This window comes from Aspergillus pseudonomiae, assembly GCF_009193645.1.
Source record: "Aspergillus pseudonomiae strain CBS 119388 unplaced genomic scaffold BDV37scaffold_82, whole genome shotgun sequence".
Lineage (NCBI taxonomy): Eukaryota > Fungi > Ascomycota > Eurotiomycetes > Eurotiales > Aspergillaceae > Aspergillus > Aspergillus pseudonomiae.
The window spans coordinates 100,604-117,435 of NW_022476074.1; the positions used below are offsets into that span (position 1 = coordinate 100,604).

The following is a 16,832-nucleotide window of genomic DNA, read 5'->3' on the forward strand; positions in this document are numbered from 1 at the left end:
TCTATACCTTGTAAACCTAAATTCAGGGACGCGATAATTCAGTACTTATATAACGGTGCTCCCTTTGGAAATGTATCTGGAAATGTGCCTCGATAATAGATATGTGATAAATTTCTTCGTGGAAACCACTGCTAAAAACATCTACTGCGTTTGCTCTTGGCATTAATGCAGTCCTGGCTTGATACGCGTCGCAAGATTGGCGTAGATTCATTATAATACTATATTATATCCCAGTCGCACTATCTTTGTACCCCGCATCGAACCATTCAACCGTTGGCTGGATATTGAAAAGCTCCCACATAAGTCCATCATCCCACATTGACGACGTTTGGTGAGATAGCCCTCCAGCCTCGAGTGCTTGCGAATACAACACCTGTTGCTCTGAGCTTCCTAGTTGAGTGCTATCACTGCGGTGTGCCCTTGCGGTAATTGACTCATGAAGCTGGGGATACACTGATACGTTAACGTCATTAGATACAGTAACTTCAGTGGGCTGGCTTCTGATTGCCTCTGTGGTTTGCTCATGCTGCTGTGAAGCGTCCTGAGCGATGGTTTCATAAAGCTGATCGCAAAAGGCTGTGAACTGGGAAAATAGCCCGTGTAAACGGAGTATAGAAGGGTTATATTCCTTGATGCGGGATAAGGCCGCTGTTATTTGGGTTAGGAGATTATAATCCTCGCGATTGGACGTTGCAATGACATTGCAAAAAATGATAAAAAAAGGTGTAAGAGGGTAGAGAAGCACAGTCCTATATATAGCATAGATTAGCCGCCAATCTCCCATATGTCTCTCTCAGTGAGTGAATGACACATCCATACCAGAACACAAAATCATGGTAAACTTGTTCACCTCGCAAGATATGATTTTGAAGCACATTCATAGATCGTAGTGCTCTGCGGGCATGAGATAAACAGCGTTCACGCACACGATGATCATGTAAGGAAACCGAATTGAGTCGCAAGACTGTTGTTATGATAGAATGATAGGTAAAGTCCACTGCATCCCATTCCAAGCGCAGTTCCAATGTGCCGCTCGAGTTTGCTCTTGCCTGAAAGGTGTGAGGATGGCTGGTGGGAAGAAGAAGGTGGATACATACCTCACACAGCTCCTCCCATATGTCTTGCAATTCGGCTTCTAAGCGGGTAATAGCCCCCAGGGCCTGGTTGTCAGGGATTCCATCACCTGGTGTTAGCACAGACAGGGCACCATCCAGCACATGTGCCAGCTTGATCAAGATGTTGGCTTTCATGTCTAACGGGTCTGCTTGTCTTGACAGAAGTAAAGAGGTTGGCTCAACACTTAGCGCTGGCAAGGATGGTGGTCGCACCAGAAGCATGCTCAGAACCTTATCAAAGTAGTAGCACCATCGTATACAACGACGGATGTCATGAGACCTGTCACACTCTTCAAGCATCCTTGAATCCATGCTATGATAACCTAGTGCTACTAGGAGTCTCGACGCAAACGCCGTGAAGGTCCAAGCTTGCGTTGTATCACCCAAAGTTTGCATCAAGTTGACCTAGCACCCAATTCTGGATTGTCAAAAATGTAACCATAGATAAATTGATGCACCGGAGTTCGTCGCATAGGTTATACTCACTGCCGAAAGCAAAGACTGAAGCATCAATAGGCTTGGTTTGTGCAGAATATCAAGTTCGCGAATTGACCGAAGGGCAGCTGTTATATACTTTTTCTTCGAAGCTTCTAGAGCTTGTGCCAGGTCGCTGGACGTACAGATACGCAGCCATCTGTTAATGTAGGTTACTGCTCTTGCAAATATACAGACCTTATACTGAGATGCTATCTGGCCGGTCGCCTGACTATTCACAACCGCCAGACACATAGTTTCAAACCTCTCGAGAGATATGTGATCGGGCCAGTGAAGTTTCCATGGCGTAGAATAATCGGGACAAGCTGGATAAACTTAGGCTGCAGGGCTAAAAAGGCTTAGGGCAGGGTGCATACGATTCATCATCATGAAGAACAATTCTGAAAGCCCCACATTACCTGGTGTATCACCATCTGGTACTTGGTCATAGCTTGAGCTTTCGACTGAGTGTGAGGGATTGCTGAAGTCGCTAATCAAAGATAGGGCGGACTCCAACACATGCCTACGGCTTGTGGAAAGGGATGAATTCGAGTCTAGTTCGCGTCGGATTATATTGACTTCGTTTGCTTGATATACATACGCAGGAGAGCGGACGGCTTCAACGGCCAGATTCGTTTTGTGTCTCAATCGTCTGGTTCCTTCTGAGGCGCTTGAAGATGGCCCTCGAGAAGTATCCTGTCCACCTAGGCTGATCCCCGGATTAGGCGGACTCCTACAAGGTAGCTCGTCAATGCCCCTATTTCTACTTCTCTGGTTAGGGTTCCCAAGCCCTCGAGAACTGTACGACACAGTGGATCAGAAAAGTCTCTGTAGCTATTGCATTGCCACGCGTACCGTGAGACTCTAGTGCGGCGAGTCTGCTTGGGTCTCGCACGAATACATGGCACTTGCGCACTCGTACAGCCCTGACACTGTGGCTGCCGGTCGCATTTAACCTATCTCCGACAGTTAGCGTCAGACACATTATACATATTCTCATTGACATTGATGATCACAGCTATTGCAGTCGACTACCAGTAGTGGTTGGGGACGCTAAGTACCTTTCTTGCGTGACATAGGTCACACTAAAGTACAACGGAGAGGACAAAAGTATTCGTTAGTGCATCAATTCATTTGTAGCACCTTGCGAGCATATCATTGATGGTGTGGGTACAGCAAAGTGGCAGAGATATATAGCGATGCTTACAGCTGGGAGTCTGCGGAGTGCTGCCAAGGGTGAAATCCTGGGCGTTTCGGCCATTAGGTGTCAGCTGACTTCTATAGCTTTACCTGAAGAGAATATAATATCCTAGGGAAAGAAATTCCAGTTTACCGTCTCCAATGCTTTCGGCATTTCGGGAAACTCGGAAATTAATTATGCTGGGGAAACGTGATCGGAAATTCGGATTATCTTCTTGCAGGACTAGTCCTAGAAAAGGCTTGTTCCGAAGGTTGTTCCATCATGGACCGCCTTCCTATATAGGTTTAGCCATCTTCGTTCTATAAGAAACTTATCTTCATTTGGAATGTCTTCTAGTAACATACATCCATCAGGTAAGAGGAGACAAAAGAGAACCGGTCATATAATAGCAGAGGATGCCATTGAAAGACCCAGTTGCATATATTAACCATGCAGATGTTGCGCCAGTATACTGGCATCGGTGCGCGTTCACTAGTCACTCGCCAAATCGCTTGGCTGTTGGTGGATCCGACTGCGACTGTCCGAAAGTCCGACTCACAATCCGAGTAACCAATATGTCCTATCCCACATTGTTCGTTAGGCATCTTAGTGCGATATCCATAGCATTTCTTTTACCTATTGGACCCATTTATCGGAATTGGGTGGCTAGCTTTTACTGACAATTTGTAAGGATGTGGGCCAGGCGCCAAAACCAGAATGGAGCATTTAAACAGGCTACTTTGGTGCCTTGTTCTTCTCTCTCTTTCTTTTCACGTTCATCGAGTATTCAACTCTTGTATATTCCAGATATCCTCTTATTAGTAATGTACGGCCTATCTTGAGCGTTCTGGAATATTATACGGCCGCTTCTAGCCATGGAAAGTTCGACTGCTACATCTTCAACCACAGGTTGGCCTGCCGAGGAGCACAAGCTTTCTATGACCGAGGCCGACATTAGTCCTTTGGTTTCTAAATTTGAAGAGATTTTGCAGCGAAGTTTACAATCCGGGTACAAACCTCGACGACTCGGAGTCACCTGGAATGACTTGACTGTGAAAGCAAAAAGCGCCGAAGCCACAATTAATGAGAATGTCTTTTCGCAGTTCAACATCCTTCGTCGTCTACAGCAACGCCGACAAGGCATGCCGCTGAAAACAATACTTCATCAGAGTCATGGATGCGTTAAACCTGGGGAGATGTTACTGGTTCTCGGCCGCCCTGGATCCGGATGTACAACACTGTTGAAGATGCTTGCCAATCAAAGGACAGGCTACGAAGAAATAGAGGGTGACGTGTGGTATGGTAGCATGCGCCATGAGGAGGCTGCGGAGAATTACGCAGGTCAAATCATTATGAATACAGAAGAAGAGATCTTCTTTCCCACGTTGACTGTGGGACAAACTCTGGATTTTGCGACTCGTCTGAAGGTACCTGCTCACCTCCCTGGGGATGCTGCTAATGCAGAGGCGTATCGTGCAGAGATGAAAGAGCTTCTCTTGGAGAGTCTCCATATACCTCACACGGCAGAAACGAAAGTGGGCAATGAATATGTTCGTGGCGTTTCCGGGGGAGAACGAAAGCGTGTCTCAATTCTGGAATGCCTCGCATCTGGCGCGTCTGTCTCCTGTTGGGACAATAGTACTAGAGGTCTAGATGCGGCGAGTGCATTGGACTGGGCAAAGATGATGCGTGCGATGGCGGATGTATATGGCAGCTCTATTATTGCAACACTATATCAGGCAGGAAATGATATTCTCCGCCTTTTCGACAAAGTGCTTGTTTTGGATGAGGGTAGACAGATATATTATGGGCCTGCTAACCAAGCACAACAATTCATGGAGTCCCTTGGATTCGAATGCAGCGAGGGTGCCAACATTGGAGATTATCTGACCAGTGTGACAGTTCCTTTGGAACGTCGAATTCGTTCCGGATATGAATCCATATTTCCCCGGAATGCTGAAGGCATTGTCACATCCTACCGCAACTCTAGTATAAAATGTCAGATGACCTCTGAATACGACTATCCTACTAGCGAACTGTCGCAGCAACGTACCAAAGATTTTCAAGAGTCTGTCGCTCTGGAAAAGCACCATCCAAGAAGCGCAAACACTGTCCACTTTGCGGCGCAAGTACGTGCTTGCATAATTCGACAATATCAGGTGCTGCTCGGTGATAAGAAGACGTTTGCCATGAAGCAAGGCTCGACTTTGATACAAGCCTTGGTGGCCGGCTCAATGTATTACCAGGTGAAACCCGACACTTCTGGGCTTTTTCTGAAGTCCGGCGCTCTGTTTTGGTCCATCCTTTATAACAGTATGAGCGCTATGTCTGAGGTCGTCGGTTCTTTTGCTGGTAGGCCCATGGTAGTGAAACACAACGCCTTTGCATATTGCAAGCCGGCTGCGTTCTGCATTGGACAGATAGCTGCGGATATTCCTATCACAATTTTCCAGATCAGCATCTGGTCTCTCATCCTGTACTTCATGGTTGGCTTGAAAATGTCTGCTGGTGCATTCTTCACGTATTTCGTGGTTCTTTTCGCATGTGCGATGTGCTCTACTGCTTTATTCCGTGCCGTCGGTGCGGTTTTCCGAACATTTGATGGTGCCTCCAAAGTGTCCGGATATGTGGTGACAATTATGGCCATGTACGCAGGATTTCAAATTCAACACACCCAAATGCGGCCATGGTTTGGATGGCTCTATTGGCTTAACCCTGTTGCGTATGCTTTCGATGGCTTGATGAGTACCGAGTTCCGCGATCGAGAGATCGACTGCACCGGTGGCAACTTGATCCCTCATGGCGAAAGCTACGCGAATGTGAGTATGTCATATCGATCATGCGCTGGTGTGAGAGGTGCAGCCCCAGGATTCGCCTCGTTAACTGGGGAACAATATCTGGGTGCTCTGACATACAGTTATACGCACTTATGGCGGAACTTCGGTATTCTCTGGGCTTGGTGGATCTTCTATGTAGCGATTACTATCGGTGCCACCATGATGTGGAAAAGCCCTTCCGAATCCGGAGCACAGCTGCTCATTCCTAGGGAAAGACTGGCTCAGCATCTGCAGCTGGGTCGCGACGATGAAGAGTCCCAAGTGCCACAAAAGTGCTGCCATGGTCACCATAGTGAGGAAAAAATGGATGGTTCGCCGCCCTTAGCAACACCGGTTGCTGAGACACAATTGGCTAAGAATACCTCCATCTTCACCTGGAAGAACCTGAAATATACTGTAAAGACTCCGTCTGGCCCCCGAGTGCTATTGGACAATGTTCATGGATGGGTAAAGCCTGGTATGCTAGGTGCACTAATGGGTGCGTCGGGGGCAGGCAAGACAACATTATTGGATGTCCTTGCCCAGAGGAAAACAGAAGGGAAAATTGAAGGGTCAATTATGGTGGACGGCCGGCCTCTATCAGTGTCGTTCCAGCGCTCGGCTGGGTATTGTGAGCAACTTGATGTTCATGAGCCCTATGCGACCGTTAGAGAAGCATTAGAATTCTCGGCTCTTTTGAGGCAGTCTCCCGACACGCCTGAAAAGGAAAAGCTCGCATATGTTGATGTCATCATTGACCTTCTCGAACTTGGAGACATTGCGGATACTCTTATAGGCACGCCTAGCGCAGGCGGTTTGAACATTGAGCAACGGAAGCGTGTTACTATAGGTGTCGAACTAGTCGCTAAGCCTAGTATCCTAATCTTTCTAGATGAGCCAACGTCGGGCCTTGATGGACAGTCTGCTTTTAATACCATGCGATTTCTGAGAAAGCTTGCAAATCAGGGCCAAGCTATCTTGGTTACTATCCATCAGCCGTCAGCCCAGTTGTTCTACCAATTTGATACCCTTTTATTGTTGGCCCCCGGTGGCAAAACTGTCTACTTTGGAGACATAGGAGAAAATGCCAGCACGCTCAAAGAATACTTCGAACGCTATGGATCACCCTGTCCTAGCCAAATGAACCCGGCAGACCATATGATTGACGTGGTCTCAGGTCGAGCTTCGAATGTCGACTGGCACCATGTATGGCTAGAGTCGCCAGAGTATCAGCAGTCAATGATTGAACTCGACAGGCTTATCCAAGACTCTGCTTCGAGGGAATCAGTGCATAACTCAAGTACTGATGACAACGAGTATGCAACACCACTCTGGTACCAAACTAAGATTGTCCTGCGCCGCATGAATATTGCACTCTTTCGAAATACGAACTATGTGAATAATAAGATATATCTGCATATTGGCCTGGCCCTGTTCAATGGATTTTCATATTGGAAGATCGGGGATACTGTGAATGACATGCAGCTTCGCATGTTCACTATTTTCACGTTCATGTTCGTTGCCCCTGGCGTGGTGAATCAGCTCCAGCCGCTGTTCATTGAAAGACGGAGTATATACGATGCACGGGAAAAAAAATCCAGAATGTACTCCTGGAAAGCATTTGTCACGGCCCTTATTGTGTCCGAGTTCCCATATCTATGTGTCTGCGGCGTGCTGTACTTTCTCTGTTGGTATTATACGGTCGGATTCCCAACAGCAACGGAAAAGGCTGGGGCCGCTTTATTTGTGGTCATCCTGTACGAGTTCTCATATACAGGAATCGGTCAATTTGTCGCAGCGTACTCTCCTAATGCTGTTTTTGCGGCGCTGGTCAACCCTCTCCTTGTCGGAATCATGGTTTCGTTCTGTGGCATATTGGTCCCATACGACCAGATTATCCCCTTTTGGAGATACTGGATGTATTACCTGAACCCCCTCACTTACCTGGTTGGGAGTCTCCTGGTGTTCAACATCTTCGATGTCAACGTGAAGTGTGCTGACTCGGAGTTCGCCATATTCAATCCGCCTTCCAACATGACCTGTCTGGATTACCTGTCTTCGTATCTGGAAGCGTCTGACGCCAACCTGGTCAATCCCGAAGCACTCTCTGAATGCCGCGTCTGCCCCTATACCAGCGGAGGGGGTTATTTGAAGACCATCAATTTGAATGACTACTACTTTGGCTGGAGAGACGTGGGCATTTTTGTGATCTTTATTTTCAGTTCTTATGGTTTGGTGTATCTGTTCATGAAGCTGAGAACAAAAGCCTCTAAGAAGGCTGAGTGATGATTTCACAGTTCCCTGCACATCAATGACTGCGCTATCTGTTGGGGTGCATAGCTAGTCTGTTGGAGAAGCGGAATGGATGGGCAGCGTGATAGCCTTGCACATATTCGCAATTCTTGGCCTGCCAGAATAGTTTTCTCAGATACCTACGGCAACTAGATGTATTAGATCCCGAAGATATAGCTATTTTTTGTTTTTTTTTAAAAAAAAAAGAAAAAAAAATAGTAGTACTTCCAGTATCGGCAACATTCAAAGAAAGCAGACGTGTTCTTCCTGTTCAACAATAACGGTTCGAGATATGAGTTTCCGACGATTCACCAATGCAAGGGGAACCCTATCTTGGGAGTGAGGGTCGATCTCCAGGTAGACTACTAGTGAGACGTGGAGCCGAGGATAATTAGTGCTAGATACTCTCCCAAGTATCGTGGGGTGGGCAAGTCGGATGCATCACACCATCGCCTTTGTAGAAATCCAGCATGCATATGATATTCCACCCCTATCTCAAGCGCCATCATGCCCGCTTGAGAAGCATCCGCTATCCATACGATCTATCGCTGACCGGATCAAAAACTCGGATCTCGACTGAACTCGGTATCGTCGCGAATACGCCGACATTCGGCCTGGGCATCAAAAATACTCATGGTTATACCCAAACTTTCGCTGGATATCAGGGCCCGACTCCATCGCTTACGCACAAGAACATCTTGCCTTGTGAAAGCCAATGCTGTGAAAAATAACTAGATCTAGGGACTCTACCGGGTAAGCAAGCCGCAGGAAACCTGGTAATGCCAAGGTAAAAAAAAAAAAAAAAAAAAAAAAAAAAAAAAAAAAAAAAAAAAAAAAAAAAAAAAAAGAGGAATGTTTATCGAAGTTTACCACCACTACGATTAACAGTTAACGGTGGAGCAGTGGCTTGCCGAATATATTGGGATTTAGGACAGATCATCAAAGGCGAATCCTGCGGAAATTTTTTCTTGTAACTGAAACATGTGCCCGCCCGTCCTTTTCCCTCTTTTTTTATTCTATTTCCTTTTGGCGCATGAACCGCGATAACGGAGCAAATCCACTAAAGTAAAAACAGAAATTCAAGGGCTCCCGTTCAATAACCCTAGCGGCGGGACGTCCAGGACGGGAGCACTACGAAAGTGTTGGATGTACCGAGTCTACCTTGTACAAAGTATTTATGATTAGTAGACACTATCTACTAGTAAGCGTCACCAGCCAACCGTCTTGGCATCACGGAACAAGGCCGTAAGCTGACCCACTTGGCTAAGCTTACCGATTCCGCCGTGAAGATCGACTGTCCAAGCAGGTTCCTTCAAACTCTCCCAGACAGCCGGTATTCTAGAGATCAGTTTGTCCTGTCATTCAGGGGTCTCAAACCCTTTTCCAGTCTGTTGAAAATACGATTGGTTGAAAAGCATGTAAAAATTAGCATCTGCATTAGCCATAAAGGTGGCGGGCGTGTTCGAGTGACATATACTCCGTACAGAGTAGGGGATGTCCAGACTCCAGCTATCTTTGTGCTATCGCTGTTATTCAGCTTACTAGTGACTGACTCGATAAACTTTGATAGAAGCTCGAGGTGGAGCCATTTTGACCAAAGTTTACTTGATCTACGGGTCTTATACGTATGCAGTCACAGAAATTCATCGCCACATATAGAGTGCTCAAGCTCAGTTACCCCCTCAAAAAAAAAAAAAAAAAAAGAGATAAAAACCTGTCTTTAGAGTTTACTCTGCTGTCTGTGTTTGGCATGCTTCGAGTCACTGTTACAGCCTTCAACTTAACCTTGTTGCAGCTGGCAGGCATAACGGTATACCATGATGATGATTTGCGGTCGTCTTTATACCGACCTGTTGCCCAGGTCTTATATTTGTTTTACCCCAGAACCATCTGTGATCGATCCAGCTCTCCGCTCTCAGGACTATCTCCTGCGTCTGCGTTTCACACACTGTGCCTCTGCCCCATAGGGTGGCAAGTAGGTGCCGGTACCCCGATGACATACCCACCGTCCAATCCTGAATACATGATAATGACTCGTCCGTCAACACAGGTGTCAGACATCCTTCCCTTGAATTGATTTCTTTTCAGCAGGGACTCCTGCCGTAGGCTTCGGGAATGCGTATAATCCCCCGTCTAATTTATCGTACAACGCTCAGAGAATGATGGATACCAAAGTCCTCTGAGGTGGTCAACTAAATTGGCAGCCAAGCTGATTTGGGCACGCAAGCCAGGGAAGTCAATCTCGGAATGGACCTAGCAGAATGGATCCCCTTTTCCTATCTAGTAGCCGGAGGAGACGGCCGTGGTCCGTCCGCTATCAACCACATCCCCACCCTAAGTTAGACACATCTAACCACAACCTGACATGATCAGCGGGTTTCAGAGCGACCGAAATCAATCAACATGTCTCGTAGATCAGACTCGATCTATTTGTCGGACGGGCTGTAGTAATGTTCCTTGGTGTTGTATAGTGACAGTCTCAAAAATTCGTCCTTTGACTGCATTTGGGGCCCAATAGTAACCCCGGATGATAAGGTGAAGCGAGATCTTCAAGAGAATACTAAGGTAGACACCTGTTTCTTCGAGAGACTGGGTTGTCATGAAGGATGTCCCTAGTACTGTATACATGTTCTAACTTGAAACACCCACGCATATCGTTAGTAATGTGTCGCATATGGATCCACGAAGGATTCCTGTGAAGATGCATATGATACTAAAATTTCGTGATCAAATCCTTGTACGGAGTAGTTCACGCCTTTTTTTTTTTTTTTTTTTTTTTTTTTTTTTTTTTTTTTTTTTTTTTGTCTCTCTCTCTGCCCAAGGTTGATTGTAGAAAATTAAGATCAGCATGACAGGAATCGGCTCCTGACAGTAGTGCGATCGACCGTTCACAGACTATCAGCATCTACTATTTAGATCGATATCTAACATACGCTGCGCTGGATATCCAACCCGCACCCGGGGAAATCTCGGCCAATTCAACATGTGTGCCGTCATGAAAACAACACCCCCACGTGGCCCAGCGAGCATTAATTAAGCTTGAAGGACCTGAAAGTTGAACAATAGCTTAAGGTGATAGCGGTTCTTACCGATCTACAGGATTTGGTGTTGGAGAAGGGAAGTGCTTTAGCGCCAAATTCCTTTCCTGGAATGGCCTATTACTCCAATCCCATGAGGTATATTCCAATCCGAAATTTCTTCACTTCTGTAAACGCTCATCATCCTGCATGTAAATTCCTCTGGGTGAACTTGGTGAGATTTGAGTGCCAAATACTCAGAGTTCTCACTGGGACCAGGTTACGGGCGAAAGGATTGATGCACCACTGCAATATATGGCTTGGACGGTTGCACTGGAGGGATGGACCCGACTCCAAGCCCGGGATAGTCTCTCCCATGAAGCGTTCGAATCGATCAATCAAGCCTTGGTGATTTTCGGGCTTATTTCGGGCACCTTGTCATCCGTTGTGCATACCTATACGAGTGTATTCATCACCCGACAATTTGGCATTCATAATGGTGAGCCCAGAACCAGCCGCTAATAATCGACGGTAATATGTTGACAGCTTTTAGTCTTCACGATTATTGCATGGGTGAGTATTTTACAGACAGTTAAGGCACTACAAAGCAAGCTATCAGCTAACGGCAAGTATAGATGTTATCAGTTGCCATGCAGGGTTTAACCCTGTGTAAGTCTTTTCAGCTATCTACAACTGTAACGATGGCTCTCGGGAATGTCGGCTAATATGATAGGCTAGACGGGTTTAGTAGTGGTGGGCTTGGGAAGCACGAAGCTACTCTCTCGGAGAGCGAGTTGGTCAGGTTCACTGTGGTGAGAATTCACTCCACCCCTAGGAGATACAGGACTTCCTACACTAACACGGTCAAGGTAATTTTAGCAATCGTTGTGACGTTTATCCCACTAGTCTGTGTCGCAAAGCTGAGCCTGATCATGCTATACTATCGCCTGAGTCCCCATGTGAAGCTATGGAGATGTTGCATATACGGAATCGCGACCCTCATCACCATACCCACACCCATATTGGTTTTCCTCTATTTGTTCGGCTGCCAGCCGGTTGCTAAGGCATGGGACTCGACAATTACTGAAGGGCACTGTGTGGACCGTCTCAGTATCATGTTGGCAAGTTCCGTGTTGAACGTTGTTACAGATTTCTTGATGATCATCGCCCCAATACCTTTGATCTGGAAATTGAACATGCGGGTATGGCAGAAGCTAGGAATTTCTCTGATGTTCTTCTTGGGTGGCATGTGAGTACTTCGTGGTCCATGCTACGAAACTCGACAGAAGCATAAAGCTGACTATAGCAGCACCATTATTACCAGTATCTTTCGCGCAATCACTGTCGATAATTTGCTTTATGAAGGGGACCATCCTTATCATATGGCAGTTCCAATTCTATGGGCGTAATGCTTTCCTCTGGTGGTCAATGTAGGGGTTCGTCTCTAACGTGTTGATAGGAATGCGGAAACTATTCTTGTCATTATCTGCGACTGCCTTCCCTCGCTGCGTCCCTTCCTGCACCGACATTGCCCTGGAGGCTGTTTCACGGGGTCTGAACCCTCTGGGGTTCCAACTAGTGGGACACGCAATACGAGGCAACATGGTAGAAGCCGCTATTTCGATGATGACATCGAGCTTATTCAGAACGAGTCGGATTCCCCGAGGCCTATAGTTATCACACGGACCGTGGAGATGGAATTGCAATACCACAAGGCTGAAGTGGATGCAAAGCTGACAAAACATTCTACTCCTTGATGGTATGTGTCTATCCTTGTTCCAAGGTTCGCCCTCGTTACTAAAACCCTACCAGCTGAACCAATTAACGCAGATTCGGAATCCATCAAGTACGAATGAAGTATTGCTTCATAAGTTTAAGTATATCCCTCTGAATGATGTAATATGGATCAGAAATGACCAGGCACTATACGATTTTACTTTCTATATAGAATACAGACGCATCATACCAAAGTGATCTCATATCTTTCTTGATACTCTCGAAAGCACCGGCAAGCTCAATCCCATGGCGATCTTTTAGGCAATATGAACATACGGAGAGATTACTCGGGCGCGTTTATACCATGAAATTAGTCAATGAATTTACAGCTTCCCTATTTAACTAGCTTCGACGCGACCAGATATGATGGCACATCTGAAAGTCCCCACAATCTGACGGGTCGATCTGCATATCATAGCGGCTTGCGATGCGCAAAACTTGATATACTTTCAATAACCAGTCAAAAACATAAGAACAGCTCCTTGAGTGCGTAAAAGATCGTGCCCAGATTGGTCGGCCAGAGAAGGCAAGCAGACATCATGGAGTTGCCTCTGAATTTTCACATTGGAGAAGAAAAGAAGAAACAAAGTTTTGGTTCCCATTGTCAAGGAACTATAAACATGCTGCGCCTTGGGTAAGGCTTAGGACTCAACATCTCTAGCATGCGGCCTGTCAATAAAGGTGTTCTCTCTAGCTTCACAAGCAGCCTCTTCGTCCCAGGAACTAAGAGGATCATCGCAATAAGTTGAATACGACATTTAGCCCCTATAGTGTGGAAGGGCCGACTCTTTGGTTTTTCCATACGAAGAACATGAATAGCAAGGTGGGTAGATTAGTGTAATAGCCGCTAACAGGCCGCTTGAAAGATACCCATTATGCAGAGCCTTCTACGTTCCTTAAGGTTAACTAACGAGCGGGATTACACCTTTTGTATAGAACGGTACTACCTATCGAAAACCGTCGCTATTACAAATCGCCATCATGCCTATCATGAAACCCCGATTCCCATTTGTCGTCCGATTGAACCCAAATCGTGATGGCTTAAGTTATAGAAGCTATACAAGAGCCAAATCGACTGGACTTGAAAGAGGTCAGCGAAATGTCAGCTCCGGCCAGTCGAAATGAAGTGCATCCAAATGATCTATTGGCATCACTTCATCCATCCACCGGTTGGCCGAGGAAAGATAAGAGAACGTGACCCAGCAGCGAATTCTACTTTAAAAAAAAAAAAACTGTGAAGAGATTTCTCGGCAATGTTTCCCTCTACAGTGGCGATTTAGTAATGTTAACGATTTTTCCGTGCGGAATAGAGTCAAGCCATTGGAATTGGTTGCAAAGCTTGAGCAATTCAGGTTCAATGACGCAGACAGCGCCTTGGTTTGCGCCCTGCTTTTTCTTCCCCCATTCCTTTTGGATGTAACCCTACTTACTTTTGCCTTACGAGAAGTGTGGAGAATGGAGAACAAAATTCCGATGGCGTTTACCCCATGTGGAGACTCCTTGGCAGTCTCTCTCCAGACACAAGCCGGAGACAAGAATCCGATTCTTTCGTTTCGGAGAACGTAGGTGCCTGCCGCATTCCAAGCAGACCGGCCGCGTCGCATTCATTGTCGGCACAGACAAGGAGGTGGAAATTCTGGCATCGGTGGCTTTCTCGTGATGGCATACAGAGAGTATCCTCACGAAGCTTCGCCCTCGGTCCACCCGGCACCCCATTCATATTAGTCACAGTTATACCGGTGGAGACCAAAATGCGGGATATTCGGGGCATCTATCGATCGGCAAAGGTGCCTTTGGGCCGTTGGCGGGCCTATACGAAAGAAGATCCCGACCAAAGCAGCCATCACATGTAATGTGAGAAAAAGGTTATAAAAGATGCTCTTTTCCAAGTTGTTTGGCAATAGCCACTATCACCCTTTCTCACAACCTTTTTCGGATGGGCGATCCTTTATAATATACTCGCCATGAAGAACCTTGCCTTTGGTGTATACCTGACGGCTCTGGCGAGCGTGGGTTCTGCTGCACCCCATGCTTCATCCAGTTCGTCGGGCCCTGCATCTGCACCGACAGGTGCTACTTATGCCTCGGGCTTTGATATGACCAAAAGCTGGGCCAATTTGAGTCCCTACAAGGATGCCGATGGCTTCGGAGTTCCCAAGGGTACGCCGCAGGGCTGTGAGTTGTCACAAGTCCATGTGCTCCATCGCCACGCCGAGCGGTTTCCTACCAGCAATCTCTTAGATGGGAGAGGCATGGCAGATTTTGCCTCCAAATTGGTCAATTATACCAAGGCCAAGCCAGGAAAGACCGTGGCTAAAGGCCCTCTGAAGTTCTTAAACGACTGGGAGTATGTGGTTGGAGAAAATACGTTGATGGAAAACGGTGCTGCCACGGAAGATGCATCCGGAGCCGACTTTTGGATCAAGTACGGCAGGCTGTTGTACCGCGCTGATCGTGATAATGTGGCAGCCTGGAACGAGTCCCTGAACGTTTATCCCAACGGTACAGCACGACCGAAGCCTGTATTCCGTACCACTGATCAGGGGCGTATTCTGGAAAGTGCCCGCTGGTGGCTCAGTAAGATTTTCAACCATCCCCAAGATCGAAGCCATTTCATCATCTAACGAGCGGGAATAGGTGGTTTCTTTGGCAACAGTGGTGCCAATAGCTCTTATGACCAGTATGATCTGGTTGTTATTCCAGAGGAAACCGATTATTTCAATAATACTCTGGCTTCTTATGTTTCTTGTCCAGGTGACAAGACTGCCGGGTGAGTAACTCTCACAATCTGCTGTCTCCGTAGAGCGCAATTCTGGACAGGCTAGCTGACTTGCTCCGAACCAGTGATGAGTCTGCCCAGGTGTTCATTCCTCGATACACCAAGAATGCTCTCTCCAGATTGGCCAGTTACCTTCCCAGAGACTTCAATCTGACGGCCTACGATGTGCTCGCAATGCAAAACCTTTGTGTCTATGAAAACACAAGTCTCGGGGGCTCGTTCTTCTGCTCCCTGTTCACCGAGCAAGAGTGGAAGGACTTTGCGTATAATGTCGACATCCAGTACTACGGCAACTTTGCATTCGGCTCCCCCACTGGCCGTGCCCAAGGCATCGGCTACGTCTTGGAGCTCGCAGCCAGGCTCGAAGGCAAACTGATCCACTCTAGCGACACCAGCATCAACTCTACCTACGATGACAACACCGCCCAGTTCCCCATGAACCAGCCGTTCTACATGGATATGTCCCACGATGATATCCTTCTCTCGGTTATTTCCGCTCTCGGTCTTGAGCACTTCAAGTACGGTCCTCATGGTCTTCCAATCAATGTAGACCACGCACCCTCCAACCGGACATTTGCCCTCAATGACCTGACTCCGTTCGGTGCCCGATTCATGTCGGAGGTCTGGACGTGCCCCAGCAATGTTTCTTTTGACTCTTTGGATCCAATCCTCTATGTCAACCCGCGCCTAGACTCCGTGCGCGACACAAAGAGATACATCCGCTTTACGCTTAACAATGCCCCGCTCCCTCTGGATGGACTTGTCGGATGTGAGGATTCTCAAAATGGTTTCTGTGCGGTCGATGGGTTCTTGAGCGGCGTCCCGACTCTGAAGGAGAATGCCAAGTACCAGGAGGCTTGTTTTGGTGAATATCCCACTGGAAAACAGGTCGGAGATGGTGTTCCAGATTCATAGACGCCAAGCTTGACGAGATGGCCCCCAAGAAAGAAGAACATCCATCTCACGTTGTCGAAGTTGAAACATATGTTGTTTCTGATCTTACCTAGAGGGTTCATGAGTTAGATTCAAATGTATAAAACATCATCCACTTGTATAGATAGATATGAGAATATATGGAGTCAAGCTATTGTACTTATAATAGAGCGCTACGCGATTGCCAACATGGCTGGGATGGAATTCTAAATCCCGGGCTAACGCCAGCATAATCGCCCTTGGCGGCTAATTATATCACTGTAAACAAAAGACTATAGGAGATACTTCCGGGTGACTATCAATTTTGCTGTGATGAGGCCTCAAAGCAAGGAACTAGGAAAGCTAGCAGCGAGGTCTATGGCAAACCTCAATTTGATACACTTTTGTTAACATCGCTCTTAGCCTCCCTTTGCTGCAATGGCTGTTGCTCTTCAGCTCCCTGCCGTGAAG

General features: G+C 46.9%; 4 protein-coding genes across 4 annotated transcripts; 3 read left to right on the forward strand and 1 right to left on the reverse strand.

Moving 5' to 3' along the window:
- Positions 1-192: 192 nt before the first annotated feature.
- Positions 193-2,136, reverse strand: BDV37DRAFT_211141 (fungal specific transcription factor domain-containing protein). Its single transcript, XM_032080014.1, has 5 exons — positions 1,967-2,136; positions 1,602-1,915; positions 1,098-1,520; positions 820-1,049; positions 193-749 (listed from the first exon to the last, which is right to left on the reverse strand). Exons 1-5 carry the CDS (start codon positions 1,977-1,979, stop codon positions 224-226), a joined length of 1,506 nt encoding a protein of 501 aa, XP_031937539.1. The 5' UTR covers positions 1,980-2,136; the 3' UTR covers positions 193-223.
- Positions 2,137-3,172: 1,036 nt separating this feature from the next.
- BDV37DRAFT_297123 (ABC-2 type transporter-domain-containing protein) lies at positions 3,173-7,981 on the forward strand. Its single transcript, XM_032090261.1, has 2 exons — positions 3,173-3,335; positions 3,653-7,981. The coding sequence occupies exons 1-2, from the start codon at positions 3,220-3,222 to the stop codon at positions 7,869-7,871; spliced, it is 4,335 nt and encodes a 1,444-aa protein (XP_031937540.1). The 5' UTR covers positions 3,173-3,219; the 3' UTR covers positions 7,872-7,981.
- Positions 7,982-11,529: 3,548 nt separating this feature from the next.
- On the forward strand, positions 11,530-12,651 carry BDV37DRAFT_297125 (uncharacterized protein; the record flags this gene model as incomplete). The annotated part of the gene is made up of 4 exons (XM_032090262.1): positions 11,530-11,563; positions 11,633-11,706; positions 11,764-12,143; positions 12,354-12,651. 4 exons carry the CDS (start codon positions 11,530-11,532, stop codon positions 12,649-12,651), a joined length of 786 nt encoding a protein of 261 aa, XP_031937541.1.
- A 1,983-nt stretch (positions 12,652-14,634) lies between these two features.
- Positions 14,635-16,364, forward strand: BDV37DRAFT_297126 (histidine phosphatase family protein; the record flags this gene model as incomplete). The annotated part of the gene is made up of 3 exons (XM_032090263.1): positions 14,635-15,247; positions 15,308-15,440; positions 15,515-16,364. 3 exons carry the CDS (start codon positions 14,635-14,637, stop codon positions 16,362-16,364), a joined length of 1,596 nt encoding a protein of 531 aa, XP_031937542.1.
- Between the last annotated feature and the right edge of the window lie 468 nt (positions 16,365-16,832).

Excerpts from the sequence above, each read along its gene's own strand:
- BDV37DRAFT_211141 (XM_032080014.1), bottom strand. Across the intron at positions 1,521-1,601 it reads TTCAGTCTTTGCTTTCGGCA|GTCAACTTGATGCAAACTTT; the intron begins GTGAGTATAACC and ends ATTGGGTGCTAG. Across the intron at positions 1,050-1,097 it reads TATGGGAGGAGCTGTGTGAG|GCAAGAGCAAACTCGAGCGG; the intron begins GTATGTATCCAC and ends CACACCTTTCAG.
- BDV37DRAFT_297123 (XM_032090261.1), top strand. The coding sequence starts at position 3,220 with ATGCAGATGTTGCGCCAGTATACTGGCATCGGTGCGCGTTCACTAGTC. Across the intron at positions 3,336-3,652 it reads AAGTCCGACTCACAATCCGA|TTCGACTGCTACATCTTCAA; the intron begins GTAACCAATATG and ends AGCCATGGAAAG.